The 20,267-nt window shown below is 31.9% G+C and overlaps 1 protein-coding gene across 7 annotated transcripts in view; it reads left to right on the plus strand.

Moving 5' to 3' along the window:
* Positions 1–20,267, plus strand: part of ZNF638 (zinc finger protein 638) — a 91,948-nt gene that overhangs the window by 34,556 nt on the left and 37,125 nt on the right. For 4 of the 7 annotated variants that reach the window (XM_086888043.1, XM_086888041.1, XM_086888045.1 and 1 more), the window contains 7 exons: positions 529–654; positions 2,407–2,465; positions 6,493–6,533; positions 9,149–9,208; positions 13,698–13,820; positions 16,732–16,772; positions 19,042–19,173. In XM_086888043.1, the coding sequence (XP_086744169.1) occupies positions 529–654; positions 2,407–2,465; positions 6,493–6,533; positions 9,149–9,208; positions 13,698–13,820; positions 16,732–16,772; positions 19,042–19,173 (582 nt within the window). The remainder of the gene's footprint in view (positions 1–528; positions 655–2,406; positions 2,466–6,492; positions 6,534–9,148; positions 9,209–13,697; positions 13,821–16,731; positions 16,773–19,041; positions 19,174–20,267) is intronic. The other 3 variants (XM_086888044.1, XM_086888042.1, XM_086888046.1) reach the window with 1 other exon arrangement.

Below are 20,267 nucleotides of genomic sequence, written 5' to 3' on the forward strand. Positions count from 1 at the left end.
CAATATTCCCATTTTTTTTCCCATTTTCCCAGTTTATTCCCATTTTTGATGTTTTCCCATTTTTTTCCCCATTTTTTCCCATTTTTTTCCCATTTTTTCTCATTTTTTCCCATTTTTTTCCCATTTTTTTCCCAATATTCCCCCATTTTCCCAGTTTATTCCTATTTTTGATGTTTTCCCATTTTTTTCCCATTTTTTCCCATTTTTTTCCCAATTTTTCCCATTTTTTTCCCATTTTTTTCTCTTTTTTCCCTATTTTCCCTCAATACTTCCCCTTTTTTTCCCATTTTCCCAGTTTATCCCAATTTTTCTTAATATTTTCCCCTCTTTCCCCATTTTTCCCCATTTTTCCCCATTTTCCCCCAATACTCCCCATTTTTTTTTCCCATCTTCCCAGGTTTTTTTCCCGATTTTTCCCACTTTTATCCCAAATTTCCCCCGGATTTTCCCCTTTCCCCTCCCCCTTTCCCCGTCCCGCTCAATCCCGGCGTTCCCCCGGGAATGCCCCGGCCGTTCCGCGTTTTCCAGGCCTACCTGGAGATGAATTTCAAGGAAGCCGTCATGGCCGCCGTCAAGTTCGGGGAGACGGCGCCGCTGCTGCTGCACGGGAAACGCGTCCGGCTGAGCGTGGCCGAGAGAGCCAGGGGGGGACAGGTAACAACAGCCGGAACTACAGCCGGAATCATTAATAACACCCGGAATAACACCCGGAATAACACCCGGAATCATTAACAACACCGGGAAACGCGTCCGGCTGAGCGTGGCCGAGAGAGCGCGCGGGGGACAGGTAACAACAGCCGGAACTACACCCGGAATAACACCCGGAATAACACCGGGAATCATTACCAACACCCGGAATCATTAACAACACCGGGAAACGCGTCCGGCTGAGCGTGGCCGAGAGAGCCAGGGGGGGACAGGTAACAACAGCCGGAACTACAGCCGGAATCATTAATAACACCCGGAATAACACCGGGAAACGCGTCCGGCTGAGCGTGGCCGAGAGAGCGCACGGGGGACAGGTAACAACAGCCGGAACAACACCGGGAACAACACCGGGAATCATTAACAACACCCGGAATAACACCGGGAATCATTAACAACACCGGGAAACGCGTCCAGCTGAGCGTGGCCGAGAGGGCCAGGGGGGGACAGGTAACAACAGCCGGAACAACACCGGGAATAACACCCGGAATAACACCGGGAATAACACCGGGAATAACACCGGGAATCATTAACAACACTGGGAAACGCGTCCGGCTGAGCGTGGCCGAGAGAGCGCGCGGGGGACAGGTAACAACACCGGGAATAACACCCGGAATAACACCGGGAATCATTACCAACACCCGGAATCATTAACAACACCGGGAAACGCGTCCGGCTGAGCGTGGCCGAGAGAGCCAGGGGGGGACAGGTAACAACAGCCGGAACTACACCCGGAATAACACTGGGAATCATTAACAACACCGGGAAACGCGTCCGGCTGAGCGTGGCTGAGAGGGCCAGGGGGGGACAGGGAACAACAGCCGGAACTACACCCGGAATCATTAACAACACCCGGAATAACACCGGGAATCATTACCAACACCCGGAATCATTAACAACACCCGGAATCATTAACAACACCCGGAACTACACCCGGAATAACACCAGGAATCATTAACAACACTGGGAATCATTAACAACACCGGGAAACGCGTCCGGCTGAGCGTGGCCGAGAGAGCGCGCGGGGGACAGGTAACAACAGCCGGAATCATTAACAACACCCGGAATAACACCGGGAATCTTTAACAACACCGGGAAATGCGTCCAGCTGAGCGTGGCTGAGAGAGCCGGGGGGGACAGGTAACAACACCCGGAACAACACCGGGAATCATTAACAACACCGGGAACAACACCCGGAATCATTAACAGCACCCGGAATAACAACACCGGGAATAACACCATTGGGAATAACACCAGGAATTCCAGGGATTATTCTGGGAATTATCCTGGGTCAGTGTGGCTGAGAGAGCGCGGGGACAGGTTCAGGAATTCTGGGAATTCCAGCTGGGATCGGGAATTCCTGATGGCATTGGGGAGTTCCAAAGAGGAATTCCAGCTGGGATCGGGAATTCGGGCCGGGAATTCCACTGGGATCGGGAATTTTTCCCGGGAATTCCACTGGGATCGGGAATTTTTCCCGGGAATTCCACTGGGATCGGGAATTTTTCCCAGGAATTCCACTGGGATCGGGAATTTTGGCGGGAATTCCGCTGGGATCAGGAATTTTTCCCGGGAATTCCGCTGGGATCGGGAATTTTTCCCGGGAATTCTGCTGGGATCAGGAATTTTTCCCGGGAATTCCGCTGGGATCGGGAATTTTTCCCGGGAATTCCGCTGGATTTTCCCCTTTTCCCGTTGCAGGTGAAGAAGGTGGTGAAGAAGCGAATCCTGAATCCCAAAAAAGCGGCGGCGAGCACCAAGTGAGAGGCGGGAATCGATGCCGGGAATTCTGGGAATGGCGGGAATGCGGGCCCAACCTCCAAACTTACACTAATTAATTACAGTTAATTAGCAATTAGAATTAATTAGATATCATGCATGCGGTATTTTATATTCAATTTATTAGTATGTTATTATTATTATTATTATTATTATTATTATTACTATTATTACTGCTATTACTATTATTACTATCATTATTACTATTATTATTACTATTATTATTATTACTATTATTATTACTATTATTATTACTATTATTACTATTACTATTATAATTATTATTATTATTACTTGGTTTCATTTTTATTATCACTATTATTTTATTCCATTATTATTTTAATTATTATTATTATTACTATTATCATTTTATTTCATTTGATTTCATTATTATTATTGTAAGTACTATTATTATTTTATTTAACTTTATTATTGCTATTATTATTACTAATATTATTATTATTTATTTAATTTAATTCCATTTCATTCCTATTATTATTATTATTATTATTACTATTATTATTTCATTTCAGATCATTGTTATTACTAATATTATTTTATTTCAATTAATTTTATTTCATTACTATTATTATTAATTTTATTTATTTCATTTTATTATTATTACTATTATTACTATTCTTATGACTATTATTATTTCAATTATTTAAAATTATTATTATTATTATTGTTTCAATTAATTTTTATTATTATTACTATTATTATTGCTATTATTATTTTATTTCAGTTAATTTCATTATTATTATAAATACTATTATTATTATTTCATTTCATTTAATTCCATTTCATTACTATTATTATTATTATTATTATTATTATTATTAATATATCATTTCAGTTCATTATTATTACTAATATTATTTTATTTGAATTCGTTTTATTTTATTATTATTATTGTTATAATTTTATTTATTTAATTTTATTATTATTACTATTATTACTATTATTATTATTTCATTTCATTTTTATTATTACTATTATTGCTATTATTATTTTATTTAATTTGATTTTGTTATTATTATTATAAGTACTATTATTATTATATTTAACTTTATTATTACTGTTATTATTACTACTATTATTATTACTATTATTACTTTATTTCATTTAATTCCATTTCATTATTATTATTATGATGATTTTTCATATCAGTTCATTATTCTATTATTATTTTATTTCAATTAATTTTATTTTATTATTACTATGATTATTATTATAATTTTATTTATTTCATTTTATTATTACTATTATTGCTATTATTTTTTTATTATTATTTTATTTAAACTCATTATTATTATTGTTATTATTATTTCATTTTTATTATTATTAATATTATTATAGCTATTATTATTTTATTTCACTTAATTTCATTATTATAAATATTATATTATTATTATCATTTCATTTAATTCCATTTTATTACTATTATTATTATTATTTCATTTCCTTTCATTATTATTATTACTATTTTTATTTTATTTCAAATAATTTTATTTTTTTATTATTATTATTGTTATAATTTTATATATTTCATTTTATGATTATTACTATTATTACTATTATTATTTTATTTATTTAAACTCATTATTATTATTTCATTTCATTTTTATTATTACTATTATAATTGCTATCATTATTTTATTTCAGTTAATTTCATTATTATTATTATAAATACTATTATTATTATTTTATTTAATTTAATTTCATTTTATTGCTATTATTATTATTTCATTTCCGTTCATTATTATTATTGCTATTATTTTATTTCAATTAATTTTATTTTTATTATTGTTATAATTTTATTTCATTTATTATTATTACTACTATTGCTATTACTACAATTATTATTACTTTATTTATTTAAACTTAATTTCATTTATTATTTTTATTTTTATTTATTATTATTATTATTATTATTATTATTATTATTATTATTATTATTATTATTATTATTACTATACTATTACTATTACTATTATTGCTATTATTACTACTGTTATTTTAATTTCTTAAGCAAATTAAATAATTGGAAGTCATTTGCAAGCACTTAAAATTAATTGGAAAATGGATTAATTTATTTATATTAAGTGTATTAATATATTTATTAATAGGTTGATAATAACACTCCTTAAAATAATTATGTTAAAATAATAGTATTAAAATAATGCTGATATATTTTATGTATTAATTTATATTTTATGTATTAATAGATAATATTAATATGTTTATTATTTTATGTTTTACATTATTTTTATATTTATTCAGGATAATTAATTTATTATTTTATTACTACATTAATATATATTAATACATTAACATATTAATACATTTAATACATTAATGCATTATTATTTGTAATTATTTTATATATTTATTCTAATAGTATGTATTATATATTTACCTATAATTTATTTATCTACAATATGAAAATTGCAATTATTAAAGTTAATAATTAATTAAAAATTAAAGTTAATATATTTATATTAATATTATATAGAAATTAATATCAAATTCAATATATTTTAATTAATACAATAATTAATGTATTTTCTATAATTACAATTTCATGCATTTAATAATTGCATTTATAGCACAATAATTCATGGAGTAATATTTTTATTAATTATGAATTATTTATATACTAATTAGGAATCATTTTAATTATTAATCATATTATTTTTATGTTCGCAGTTATTTTCATTATTAGTTATTTATATATTAATTAGGAATTATTTTCATTATTAATTTTATAATTTATATATTAGTGAGGAATTTTTATTTTTAATTATTTATGTATTAATTAGGAATTATTTTCATTATTAATTGTATAATTTATATATTAGTGAGGAATTTTTATTTTTAATTATTTATGTATTAATTAGGAATTATTTTCATTATTAATAGTATCATTTATATATTAGTGAGGAATTTTTATTTTTAATTATTTATGTATTAATTAGGAATTATTTTCATTATTAATAGTATCATTTATATATTAGTGAGGAATTTTTATTTTTAATTATTTATGTATTAATTAGGAATTATTTTCATTATTAATTGTTTAATTTATATATTAGTGAGGAATTTTCCTTTTTAATTATTTATGTATTAATTAGGAATTATTTTCGTTATTAATAGTATAATTTATATATTAGTGAGGAATTTTCCTTTTTAATTATTTATGTATTAATTAGGAATTATTTTCATTATTAATAGTATAATTTATATATTAGTGAGGAATTTTCCTTTTTAATTATTTATGTATTAATTAGGAATTATTTTCATTATTAATTGTATAATTTATATATTAGTGAGGAATTTTCATTTTTAATTATTTATGTATTAATTAAGAGTTATTTTCATTATTAATTGCATAATTTATATATTAGTGAGGAATTTTCATTTTTAATTATTTATGTATTAATTAGGAGTTATTTTCATTATTAATTGTATAATTTATATATTAGTGAGTAATTTTCATTTTTAATTATTTATGTATTAATTAGGAATTATTTTCATTATTAATTGTATAATTTATATATTAGTGAGGAATTTTCCTTTTTAATTATTTATGTATTAATTAGGAATTATTTTCATTATTGATTGTAGAATTTATATATTAGTGAGGAATTTTCATTTTTAATTATTTATGTATTAATTAGGAGTTATTTTCATTATTAATTATAGAATTTATATATTAGTGAGGAATTTTCCTTTTTAATTATTTATGTGTTAATTAGGAATTATTTTCATTATTAATTGTATAATTTATATATTAGTGAGGAATTTTTATTTTTAATTATTTATGTATTAATAAGGAATTATTTTTGTTGTTAATTATATGATTCATATAAGTTGGGTATTTTAATTTTTAAGTATTTATATATTAATTAGGAGTTCATTTTCATTGTTAATTAGATGATTTCTATATTAATTAGGAATAATTGGAATTTAATGGATTTTTTTTGTTGTTATTTTTAATCCCCACAGGAAAATTCCGAGCAGCACCAAGAGCCCCAAGGCCCTGCCAGGTAATTGCTCATTAATTGCTCATTAATTGCTCATTAATTGCTCATTAATTTCTTGGTAATTCCTTCTTAAAGCCTCATTAATTGTTCATTAATTCCTTGTTAATTTCTGATTAAATGTTCAGTCATTCTTCATTAATTCCTCATTAATACCTTATTAATTCTTGCTTAATCGGTCATTAATTCCTCATTAATACCTTATTAATTCTTGCTAAATTCGTCATTAATTGCTCATTAATTGGTCATTAATTCCTCCTTAATTTTTTGTTAATTCCTCATTAATTGTTCAGTCATTCTTCATTAATTCCTCATTAATTCCTTATTAATTCCTGCTTAATTAATTTCACCTTAATTGATCATTAGTTCATCGTTAATTTCTCCTTAATTGGTCATTAATTCATCAATAATTTCTCCTTAATTTCTTGTTAATTCCTATTTAAATCCTCATTGATTGTTCATTAATTCTTTGTTAATTTCTGATTAATTGTTCAGTCATTCTTCAGTAATTCCTCCTTAATTCCTTATTAATTCCTTGTTAGTTCCTCCTTAATTGGTCATTAATTCCTCATTAATTGGTCATTAATTGGTCATTAATTCCTCCTTAATTTCTCGTTAATTCCTTCTTAAAGCCTCATTAATTGTTCATTAATTCCTTGTTAATTTCTGATGAAATGTTCAGTCATTCTTCATTAATTCCTCATTAATACCTTATTAATTCTTGCTTAATTGGTCATTAATTATTCATTAATTGGTCATTAATTCCTCCTTAATTTTTTGTTAATTCCTCATTAATTGTTCAGGCATTCTTCATTAATTCCTCATTAATTCCTTATTAATTCCTGCTTAATTAATTTCACCTTAATTGATCATTACTTCATCGATAATTTCTCCTTAATTGGTTATTAATTCATCATTAATTTCTCCTCAATTGGTCATTAATTGGTGATTAATTCATCAATAATTCCTCCTTAATTTCTTGTTAATTCCTATTTAAATCCTCATTGATTGTTCATTAATTCCTTGTTAATTTCTGATTAATTGTTCAGTCATTCTTCATTAATTCCTCCTTAATTCCTTATTAATTCCTTGTTAGTTTCTCCTTAATTGGTCATTAATTCCTCATTAATTGGTCATTAATTGGTCATTAATTCCTCCTTAATTTCTCGTTAATTCCTTCTTAAAGCCTCATTAATTGTTCATTAATTCCTTGTTAATTTCTGATTAAATGTTCAGTCATTCTTCATTAATTCCGCATTAATACCTTATTAATTCTTGCTTAATTGGTCATTAATTGCTCATTAATTGGTCATTAATTCCTCCTTAATTTTTTGTTAATTCCTCATGAATTGTTCAGTCATTCTTCATTAATTCCTCATTAATACCTTATTAATTCTTGCTTAATTGGTCATTAATTGCTCATTAATTGGTCAATTCCTGCTTAGTTTCTCAGTAATTTCACCTTAATTGGTCATTAATTCATCGTTAATTTCTCCTTAATTGGTTATTAATTCATCATTAATTTCTCCTCAATTGGTCATTAATTGGTCATTAATTCATCAATAATTCCTCCTTAATTTCTCGTTAATTCCTTATTAATTTTTCAGTCATTCTTCATTAATTCTTCATTAATTCCTTATTAATTCCTGCTTCATTTCTCATTAATTGCTCAGTAATTGCTCATTAAATCATCGTTAATTTCTCCTCAATTGGTCATTAATTGGTGATTAATTCATCAATAATTCCTCGTTAATTTTGTGTTAATTCCTCCTTAAATCCTCGTTAATTATTTATTAATTTCTTGTTAATTCCTCATTAATTGCTTCATCATTTTCTATTAATTTCTCATTAATTCCTTATTAATTCCTGCTTAATTCCTCATTAATTTCTCCTTAACTGGTCATTGATTTCTCATTAATTCCTTGTTAATTTCTCCATAATTCTTTGTTAATTGTTCATTAGTTTTTCATCAATTTCTCATTACTTCCTCATTAATAGTTCATTAATTCCTCATTAATTGTTCATTAATTTTCCATGAATTCCTCGTTAATTCCTCATTAATTGTTCATTAATTCCTCATTAATTGTTCATTAATTTTCCATTAATTCCTCATTAATTGTTCATTAATTCCTCATTAATTTTCCATGAATTCCGCGTTAATTCCTCATTAATTGTTCATTAATTCCTCATTAATTCCTCATTAATTGTTCATTAATTTTCCATTAATTCCTCATTAATTCCTCATTAATTCTTCTTTAAATCTTTGTTAATCCTTCATCAATTCTCCATTAATTCTTCGTTAGCTCTTCATTAACTCCTCATTAATTATTAATTCCTCATTAACAATTAATTTCAAATTTCGATCCAAATTTCATCCCCAAAATTCGATTTTTTTTCCCCAAAATTCGATTTTTTTTCCCCAAAATTCGATTTTTTTCCCCAAAATTCAATTTTTTTCCCCAAAATTCAATTTTTTTCCCCAAAATTCGATTTTTTTCCCCAAAAATTCACATTTTCCCTCAAATTCCTCCCTTTTTTTCTTGCTCCCATTCCCGGAATTCCTCGGGAATTCGGAATTCCGGAGTTTTTTATTGGGAATTTTTGGGGTTTTTTTTTTGTAGGGAAAAAGGAGAAAGTGAAGAAAATTCCGGGAGAGAAAAAAGGGAAGAAAGGAGCGAGCGGTGAGAAAAATGGGAATGGAAAAATGGGAATGGAAAAATGGGAATGGAAAAATGGGAAAATGGGGAAAAAATGGGGAAAAAAATGGGAAAAATGGGAAAAAAATGGGGAAAAAAATTCTGGGAAAATGGAAAAAAAATGGGAAAAACTTGGGGAAAATATTTGGGAAAATGGGAAAAAAATTGGAATAAAATCTCGGGAAAATGGGGAAAAAAATTGGGAAAAAATTCAGTAAAATGGGGGAAAAATGGGGAAAAAATGGGAAAAATTTGGGGAAAAAAATTGGGAAAAAATTGGGAATAAAATCTGGGGAAAATGGGAAAAAAATTGGGAAAAAAATTTGGGGAAATGAGTAAAAAATGGGGAAAAAATTCAGGAAAATGGGGGAAAATGGGAGAAAAAAATTGGGAAAATGGGAAAAAATGGGAAAAAAACTAGGAACAATTTGGGGAAAAAAAATGGAAAAAATTTGGGGGAAAAAATTGGGAAAATGGGAAAAAAATTGGGAAAAAAAATTGGGAAAATGTGGAAAAAATGGGGAAAAAATTCTGGGAAAATGGGGAAAAAATGGGGAAAAAATGGGGAAAAAATTGGGAAAATTGGGAAAAAATTTGGAATAAAATTCAGGAAAATGGGGGAAAATGGGAGAAAAAAATTGGGAAAATGGGAAAAAAATGGAGAAAAAAATTGGGAAAATGGGAAAAAAATGGGGAAAAATTTGGGGAAAAAAATTGGGAAAATTGTGAATAAAATCTGGGGAAAATGGGAAAAAAATGGGGAAAAAAATTGGGAAAATGGGAAAAAAATTGGGAGAAAAAATCAGGAAAATGTGGCAAAAATTGGGAAAATGGGAAAAAAATTGGGAAAAAAATTCAGGAAAATGGGGAAAAAATGGGGAAAAAAATGGGAAAAATTTGGGGAAAAAATTGGGGAAATTGAGAAAAAAATCTTGGGAAAATGGGAAAAAAACTGGGAAAAAAATTTGGGAAAATGAGAAAAAAATGGGGAAAAAATTCAGGAAAATGGGGGGAAATGGGAGAAAAAAATTGGGAAAATGGGAAAAAAATGGGAAAAAAACTAGGAACAATTTGGGGAAAAAAAATGGAAAAAATATGGGGGAAAAAATTGGGAAAATGGGAAAAAAATTGGGAAAAAAAATTGGGAAAATGGGGAAAAAATGGGGAAAAAATTCTGGGAAAATGGGGAAAAAATGGGGAAAAAATGGGGAAAAAATTGGGAAAATTGGGAAAAAATTGGAATAAAATTCAGGAAAATGGGGAAAAAATGGGAAAAAAAATCAGAAAAATGGGGAAAAAAATGGGAAAAATTTGGGGAAAAAATTGGGAAAATTGGGAAAAAAATCTTGAGAAAATGGGAAGAAAAATTAGGAAAAAAAATTGGGAAAATGGTGGAAAAAATCGGGAATAAAATCTTGGGAAAATGGGGAAAAAATTGGGGGAAAAAATTGGGAAACAAATTCAGGAAAATGGGGGAAAATGGGAGAAAAAAATTGGGAAAATGGGAAAAAAAATGGGAAAAAATCAGGAAAATGGGGAAAAAATGGGAAAAAAATGGGAATAAAATGGGGAAAATGGGAAAAATGTGAATAAAATTGGAGAAATGGGAATAAAATAGGAATAAAATGGGAATAAAACGGGAAAAAATAGGAAAAAATGGGAATAAAATGGGGAAAAAATGGGAATAAAATGGGATTAAAATGGGAATAAATGGGAAAAAAATGGGGGAAAATGGGAATAAAATGGGAAAAAAATGGAAAAATGGGAATAAAATGGGAAAAATGGGAAAAATGTGAATAAAATTGGAGAAAGGGGAATAAAATAGGAATAAAATGGTAATAAAACGGGAAAAAATAGGAAAAAATGGGAATAAAATGGGAGTAAAATGGGAATAAATGGGAAAAAAATGAGAAAAATGGGGAAAGAATGGGAAAAAATGGGAAAAAAATGGGAATAGAATGGGAATAATGGGAATAAAATGGGAAAAAAATGTGAGAAAAATGGGAATAAAATGGGAGAAAATGGGAATAAAATGGGAATAAATGGGAAAAAATGTGAAAAAAATGGGAATAAAATGGGAAAAAAACGGAAAAAAGGGAACAAAATGGGAGAAAATGGGAATAAAATGGGAATAAATGGGAAAAAATGGGAATAAAATGGGAAAAATGGGAATAAATGGGAAAAAAATGGGAAAAAATGGGAATAAATGGGAAAAAATGGGAATAAAATGGGGAAAAATGGGAAAAAAATGGGAAAAAAATGGAAAAATGGGAATAAAATGGGAAAAATGTGAATAAAATTGGAGAAATGGGAATAAAATGTGAAAAAAGTGGGAATAGAATGGGAAAAAATGGAGAAAAATGGGAATAAAATGGGAAAAAATGGGAATAAAATGGGAATAATGGGAATAAAATGGGATTAAAATGGGAAAAATGGGAATAAAATGGGAAAAATGGGAAAAAAATGGAAATAAAATGGGAAAAAATGGAAAAAATGGGAATAAAATGGGAAAAAAATGGGAGAAAAATGGGAATAGAATGGGAATAAATGGGAATAAAATGGGAAAAAAATGTGAAAAAAATGTGAATAAAATGGGAAAAAATGGGAATAAAATGGGAAAAATGGGGAAAAAATGGGAAAAATGGGAAAAATGTGAATAAAATTGGAGAAATGGGAATAAAATGGGAAAAAATGGGAAAAAAATGGGAATAAAATGGGAATAAAATGGGAATAAAATGGGAAAAAATGTGAATAAAATGGGAATAAAATGGGAAAATGGGAAAAATGTGAAAAAATGGGAAAAACTGGAGAAAAATGGGAATAAAATGGGAATAAAATGGGAAAAAATTGTGAAAAAAATGGGAAGAAATGGGAAGAAATGGGAATAAAATGGGAAAAAATGGGAATAAAATGGAAAAAATGTGAGAAAAATGGGAAAAATGGGAATAAAATGGGAATAAAATGGGGAAAAAATGGGAAAAATGGGGAAAAAATTGGGAAAAAATGGGAAAATGGGAATAAAATGGGAATAAAATGGGAGAAAAATGGGAATAGAATTGGAATAAATGGGAATAAAATGGGAAAAAAATGTGAAAAAAATGGGAATAAAATGGAAATAAAATGGGAAAAATGGGAGAAAAATGGGAATAAAATGGGAAAAAAATGGGAAAAATGGGAAAATTGTGAATGAAATTGGAGAAATGGGAATAAAATGGGAAAAAATGGGAATAAAATGGGGAAAATGGGAATAAAATGTGAAAAAAGTGGGAATAGAATGGGAAAAATGGGAAAAAAATGGGAATAAATGGGAAAAAAATGGGAAAAATGGGAAAAAAATGGAAAAATGGGAATAAAATGGGAATAAAATGGGGAAAAATGGGAATAAAATGGGAATACAATGGGAAAAATGGGAATAAAATGGGAATAAAATGGGAATAAAATGAGAAAAAAAATGGGAAAAATGAGAATAAAATGGGAAAAATGAGAATAAAATGGGAAAAAATGGGAATAAAATGGGAAAAAAATGGGAAAAAAATGAGAAAAATGGCAGAAATGGGAATAAAATGGGAAAAAAGGGAATAAAATGGGAATACAATGGGAAAAATGGGAATAAAATGGGAATAAAATGGGAATAAAATGAGAAAAAAATGGGAAAAATGAGAATAAAATGGGAAAAAATGGGAAAAATGGGAAAAAAATGGGGAAAAAATGAGAAAAATGGCAGAAATTGGAATAAAATGGGAAAAAAATGGGAATAAAATGGGAAAAAAAAGGCAAAAATGGGAATAAAATGGGAAAAAAGGGAATAAAATGGGAATAAAATGGGAAAAATGGGAAGAAAATGGGAAAAAAATGGCAAAATGGGAATAAAATGGGAAAAAATGGGAAAAAAATGGGAAAAAAATGGGAAAAATGGGAAAAAAATGGGAAAAAAATGAGAAAAATGGGAGAAAAATGGGAATAAAATGGGAAAAAAATGGGAAAAATGGGAATAAATGTGAATAAAATGGGAAAAAATGGGAAAAAAATGGGAAAAAAATGGGAAAAATGGGAATAAATGGGAAAAAAATGAGAAAAATGGGAAAAAATGGGAATAAAATGGGAAAAAAATGGGAATAAATGGGAAGAAATGGGAATAAATGGGAATAAATGGGAATAAATGGGAATAAAATGTGAAAAAATGGGAAAAATGGGGAAAAATGGGAATAAAATGGGTAAAATGGGAAAAATGGGAAAAAATGGGAGTAAAATGCGAAAAATGGGAATAAAATGGGAATAAAATGGGAAAAAATGAGAAAAATGTGAAAAAAATGGGAATAAAATGGGAAAAAATGGGAAAAAATTGTGAAAAAAATGGGAATAAATGGGAAGAAATGGGAATAAAATGGGAATAAATGGGAATAAATGGGAAGAAATGGGAATAAAATGGGAATAAATGGGAATTAGGGCAGCAGGAAGTGCTGGTTGTTCCCAGCAGGAAAAGGCGCGGCCGAAGATTCCCGGGATTCGGGAGTCGCGGAATCGCAGCTTTCCCGAAGGAAACGGTGCCAGGACGGAAAAGAAACGGAGCCGGGGGCAGAGGGAGCTCCTGGCTCAGGTAATTCCAAGGAATTCATGGAATTCTGGGGGGGATGGAAATGGGGGAGTGGGGGAGGGGTTGGGGTGGATGATGGGGAAAAAATCGGGGGGAAAAAAAAGGATGGGATGGGGGAAAAATGGGGAAAATGGGGATGGGAAAGTTGGGAAAATGGGGGAAAAATCCTTGGGAAATGGGGAAAAAAAACTGGGAAATTTGGGAAAAATGGGGGAAAAATCCTTGGGAAATGGGGAAAAAAAAGCTTGGGAAATGAGGGGGGGAATTTGGGAAAAGGGGAAAAAATTTTGGGAAAAATGGGGAAAAAATTGGGAAAAGGGGAGAAAAAAATTTGGGAAAATGGGGGGAAAAAAATGGGAAAATGGAGGAAAAAAATAGGGAAAAGGGGGAAAAAATTTGGGAAAAATGGGGAAAATGGTGAGGAAAGAAATGGGAAAATTGTGGGGAAAAAAATTGGTAAAAAAATGGGAAAATAAAGGAAAAAATTGGGGGAAAATTTGGGAAAAGGGGAAAAAAATTTGGGAAAAATTTGGGAAAATGGGGATGGAAAAGTTGGGAAAATGGGGGAAAAATCCTTGGGAAATGGGGAAAAAAAGCTTGGGAAATCTGGGAAAAATGGGGGAAAAATCCTTGGGAAATGGGGAAAAAAAAGCTTGGAAAATGAGGGGGAAATTTGGGAAAAATGGGGAAAAAACTTGGAGAAAATGGGAAAATTTGGGGAAAAATGGGGGAAAAAAATCCTGGAAAATTGGGGGGGAAATTTGGGAAAAAGGGGAAAAAAATTTGGGAAAAATTTGGGAAAAGGGGAAGAAAAAATTGGGGAAAAGGGGAAGAAAAAATTTGGGAAAAATGGGGAAAATGGTGGGGAAGGAATTGGGAAAAAATGGGGGGAAAATGGGGAAAAAATGGGAAAATGGAAGAAAAAAATTGGGAAAAAACTTGGGAAAAATGGGGAAAATTTGGGAAAATGGTGAGGAAAGAAATAGGAAAATTGGGGGGGAAAAAATTGGGAAAAAAATGGGAAAATAAAGGAAAAAAATTGGGGAAAATGGGAAAATTTGGGAAAAGGGGAAAAAAATTGGGAAAGAATTGGGAAAATGGGGATGGGAAAGTTGGGAAAATGGGGGAAAAATCCTTGGGAAATGGGGAAAAAAAAGCTTGGGGAATTTGGGAAAAATGGGGAAAAAAACTTGGGGAAAATGGGGGGAAAATGGGAAAATTTGGGAAAAAAATTGGGAAAAGGGAATGAAAAATTTGGGAAAAGAGGAAAAAATGGGGGAAAAATGGGGAAAAATTTGGGAAAATGGTGAGGAAGGAGATGGGAAAATTGGGGGGAAAAAAAATGGGAAAAAAATGGGAAAATAAAGGAAAAAATTTGGGAAAAATTTGGGAAAATGGGGATGGAAAAGTTGGGAAAATGGGGGAAAAATCCTTGGGAAATGGGGAAAAAAAAGCTTGGAAAATGAGGGGGAGATTTGGGAAAAATGGGGAAAAAAAACTTGGGAAAAATGGGGGAAAAATGGGAAAAGGGAAAAAAAATTTGGGAAAATGGGAAGAAAAATGGAAAAACAAAACCCAGGAAAATTGGAGGAAAAATTTGGGAAATGGGGAAAAAAATTTGGGGAAAATGGGGGGAAAAAAATGGGAAAATGGAGGAAAAAAATAGGGAAAAGGGGGAAAAAATTTGGGAAAAATGGGGAAAAAATTGGGAAAATGGTGAGGAAAGAAATGGGAAAATTGGGGGGGAAAAAAATTGGTAAAAAAATTGGAAAATAAAGGAAAAAATTGGGAAAAATTGGGGGAAAATTTGGGAAAAGGGGAAAAAAATTTGGGAAAAATTTGGGAAAATGGGGATGGAAAAGTTGGGAAAATGGGGGAAAAATCCTTGGGAAATGGGGAAAAAAAATTTGGGAAATTTGGGAAAAATGGGGAAAAAAACTTGGGGAAAATGGGAAAATTTGGGGAAAAATGGGGAAAAAAAATCCTGGAAAATTGGGGGAAAAATTGGGAAAAGGGAATGAAAAAGTTGGGAAAAATGGGGAAAAAATTGGGAAAAGGGGAAAAAAAAATTTGGGAAAATGGGAAGAAAAATGGAAAAACAAAACCCAGGAAAATTGGGTGAAAAATTTGGGAAATGGGGAAAAAAATTGGGAAAAATTTGGGAAAATGGGGGGAAAAAATGGGAAAAAAATGGGGAAAAATCGTGGGAAAATGGGAAAAAAAATGGAAAAACAAAACCCAGGAAAATTGGGGAAAAAAATTGGGAAAAGGGGAAAAAAACTTCAGAAAAAATTGGGAAAATGGTGGGGAAGGAATTGGGAAAATTGGGGGAGAAAATGGGGAAAAGAATGGGAAAAAAATGGGAAAAAATTGTGGGAAAAGGGGAAAAAAAGGGAAAAACAAAACCCAGGAAAATTGGGGGAAAATTTGGAAAAAGGGAGAAAAAAACTTCGGAAAAATGGGGGAAAAAACTGGAAAATTTGGGAAAAAAATTGGGAAAAAGAGAAAAAAAATTGGGAAAAAAATGGGAAAAGAAAACCCAGGAAAATTGGGGGAAAAATTGGGAAAAGGGAATGAAAAAGTTGGGAAAAGGGGAAAAAATTGAGGAAAAATGGGGAAAAATTTGGGAAAACAGGAAAAAAATTGGGAAAAATTTGGGATAAAAAACTTGAGAAAAAATTGGGAAAATGGGAGGGAAAAAACGTGGAAAAGTGGGAATAAAAAATTGGGAAATTGGGAAAAAAAATTGGGGAAATGGGGAAAAAATTGGGAAAATGAGGGAAAAAATGGGGATAAAATCATGGGAAAAAATGGGAAAAAATCCATGGAAAAAGAGGGATTTAAAGGGAATTCGGGAATTCCCGGAATTCCCGGAATTCCTGAGGCTTGGGCTCCTCCTTATCCCGATTTTCAGAGGCCGCGGCGAGCGAGGAATCGGCGGAGCCCGACGGGAAGGTCAGCGGGAATTTGGGAATTTGGGAATTTGGGAATGCTGGGAATTGTGGGAGTTGTGGGAGTTGTGGGAATTCTGGGAATTGGGGAATTGTGGGAGTTGTGGGAATTTGGGAATTGTGGGAATTGTGGGAATTTGGGAATTGTGGGAATTTGGGAATTGTGGGAATTGTGGGAATTGTGGGAATTCTGGGAATTTGGGAATTTGGGAATTTGGGAATTGTGAGAATTGTGGGAATTGTGGGAATTTGGGAATTCTGGGAATTTGGGAATTGTGGGAGTTGTGGGAATTTGGGAATTGTGGGAATTCTGGGAATTTGGGAATTGTGGGAATTTGAGAATTGTGGGAATTTGGGAATTTGGGAATTCTGGGAATTTGGGAATTGTGGGAATTTGGGGAATTGTGGGAGTTGTGGGAGTTGTGGGAATTCTGGGAATTGTGGGAATTGTGGGAATTTGGGAATTGTGGGAATTGTGGGAATGCTGGGAATTGTGGGAATTTGGGAATTTGGGAATTCTGGGAATTCTGGGAATTCTGGGAGTTGGGGGAATTTTGGGAATTCTGGAATTTTGATAATTGGGGAAATTGGGGAATTCTGGGAATTGTGGAAGTGGTGGGAATTTTGGGAATTATGGAAATATTGGGGATTTGGGGAATTGTGGGGATGTTGGGAATGGAGAATTTTGGGAATTTTGGGAATTCTGAGAATGGTGGGATCGGGGGGAAGGTTGGGAATTGTGGGAATTTGGGAATTTGGGGAATTCTGAGAGTTGTGGAATTCTGGGAATGCTGGGAACCGTGGGAATTCTGGGAGTTGGGGGAATGATGGGAATTGTGGGAATTTTGGGAATTCTGGGAGTTGTGGGAACGTTTGGAATTCTGGAATTCCAAGAATTGGGGGGTGGGGGGATTGGGGAATTCTGAGAACTGTGGGAATGCTGGGAATTGTGGGAATTTGGGGAATTTTGGGAATTGTGGGAATTTGGGGAATTTTGGGAATTGTGGAATTCTGATAATTGGGGAAATTGGGGAATTCTGATAATTGGGGAATTCTGGGAATGCTGGGAATTCTGGGAGTTGGGGGAATGTTGGGAATTGTGGGAATTCTGAGACTCGTGGGATTGGGGGAAGGTTGGGAATGTTGGGAATTGGGAATTTTGGGAATTCTGGGAGTTGGGGAAATTTGGGGATTTGGGAGTTGTGGGAATTTGGGAATTGGGGAATTCTGGGAGTGGCGGGAATTTGGGAATGTTGGGAATTCTGGAATTCCAAGAATTGGGGGAAATTTGGGAATTCTGAGAATTGTGGGAATGCTGGCAATTGTGGGAATTGGGGAATTCTGGGAATTCTGAGAATGCTGGGATTGGGGGAAGGTTGGGAATTGTGGGAATTGGGAATTTTGGGAATTCTGGGAATTGTGGGAACATTTGGAATTCTGGGAATTCTGGGAGTTGGGGGAATGTTGGGAATTGTGGAATTCCAGGAATTCTGAGAATTGGAGGATTGGGGGAATTTGGGGAATTCTGAAATTCCGAGAATCGTGGGAATGTTGGGAATTTTGGGAATCGGGGAATTGTGGGAATGTTGGGAATCCTGGGAATTTTGGGGCATTTTGGGAATGTTGGGAATTATTTGGGAATTGGGAATTTGGGAAATGGGAATTTTGGGAATTGGGGAATTCTGGGAATGTTGGGAATTGTGGGAATTCTGAGAATGGTGGGATTTGGGGAAGGTTGGGAATTTTGGGCATTTTGGGAAATTTGGGAATTCTGAGAATTGTGGGGATGTTGGGAATTGGGAATTTGGGAATTTTGGAAATGGGAATTGGGAATTTAGGAATTTTGGGAATTGTGGAGATGTCGGGAATTGGGAATTTGGGAATTTTGAAAATGGGAATTTTGGGAATTGTGGGAATTGTGGGGATGTTGGGAATTGGGAATTGTGGGAATTTTGGGAATGGGAATTGGGAATTTTGGGAATTTTGGGTATTTTGGGAATTGTGGAAATGTTGGGAATTTGGGGAATTATGGAAATACTGGGAATTTTGGGAATTGTGGGAATTGTGGGGATGTTGGGAATTTGGGAATTTGGGAATTGTGGAAATGGGAATTGGGAATTTTGGGAATTCTGGGAATAGTGGGGATGTCGGGAATTGGGAATTTTGGGAATTTTGGGAACTTTGGGAATTGTGGGAAGGTTGGAAATCCCCCACAATCCCCCGGGAATGCCGGAATTCCCGCGGATCGCGCTCCAAGGCCGGAATTCCCGCAGGATTCCGAGGATTCCTGCGTTCTCCTCATCTCCAACCTCCCCGACAAGGGATATTCCGAGGAGGAAATCTCCAACCTGGCCAAGCCCTTCGGGGGCCTCCGGGATCTGCTCATTCTCTCTTCCCATAAAAAGGTAACGGGAATTCCCTGGGAATTCTTGGGGGAAAAAAGGGAATTTTTATAGGGATTTTTTTTGGAATTTTTTTGGAATTTTTTTGGATTTTTTTTGGGGATTTTTTGGGGATTTTTTTTGGATTTTGTTTGGATTTTTTTCACCATTTTTTAGGGATTTTTGGGGAATTTTTTAGGATTTTTTGGGGATTTTTTTCATAATTTTTTAGAGATTATTTTGGATTTTTTAGGGAATTTTGGGGAGAAAATTTTAGGGATTTTTTTTAGATTTTTTTTAGGTTTTTTTGGATTTTTTTCATAATTTTTTAGGGATTTTTGGGGAATTTTTTTGGATTTTTTTGGGATTTTTTTTAATTTTTGGGGGATTTTTTCCATAATTTTTTAGGCATTTTTGGGGATTTTTTTAGGGATTTTTGGGGATTTTTTTAGGTTTTTTTTTTATTTTTTTCATAATTTTTTAGGGATTATTTTGGATTTTTTAGGGAATTTTTGGGGGAAAATTTTGGGGATGTTTTAGGGATTTCATTGGGGAATTTTAGGGAATTTTTGGGGGTTTTTTTTGGGGAATTTTAGGGAATTTTTGAAGGAATTTCAGGAATTTTCTTCATTATTTTTTAAGAGTTTTTTTAGAAATTTTTGAGGATTTTTAGGAGATTTTTTGGGGGGAAATTTTTGGGACTTTTTGAAGGATTTTTGGGAATTTTTTTTATCATTTTTCAATGATTTTTTAGAATTTTTGGAGGATTTTTTGGAGATTTTTGGGGGATTTTTTTCATAATTTTTTAGGGATTATTTTGGATTTTTTAGGGAATTTTTGGGGGGAAAATTTTGGGGATTTTTTAGGGATTTTTTTTTTATTTTTTTTAGATTTTTTTTGGATTTTTTTCATAATTTTTTAGGGATTTTTGGGGATTTTTTTAGGTTTTTTTGGATTTTTTTCATAATTTCTTAGGGATTATTTTGGATTTTTTAGGGAATTTTTGGGGGAAAATTTTGGCGATTTTTTAGGGATTTTTTTGGGATTTTTTTCATAATTTTTTAGGGATTTTTTGGGGATTTCTTGGGGATTTTTTTTAGATTTTTTTTTTCATTTTT

This window comes from Cyanistes caeruleus, chromosome 5, assembly GCF_971803275.1.
Source record: "Cyanistes caeruleus chromosome 5, bCyaCae1.hap1.1, whole genome shotgun sequence".
NCBI lineage: Eukaryota > Metazoa > Chordata > Aves > Passeriformes > Paridae > Cyanistes > Cyanistes caeruleus.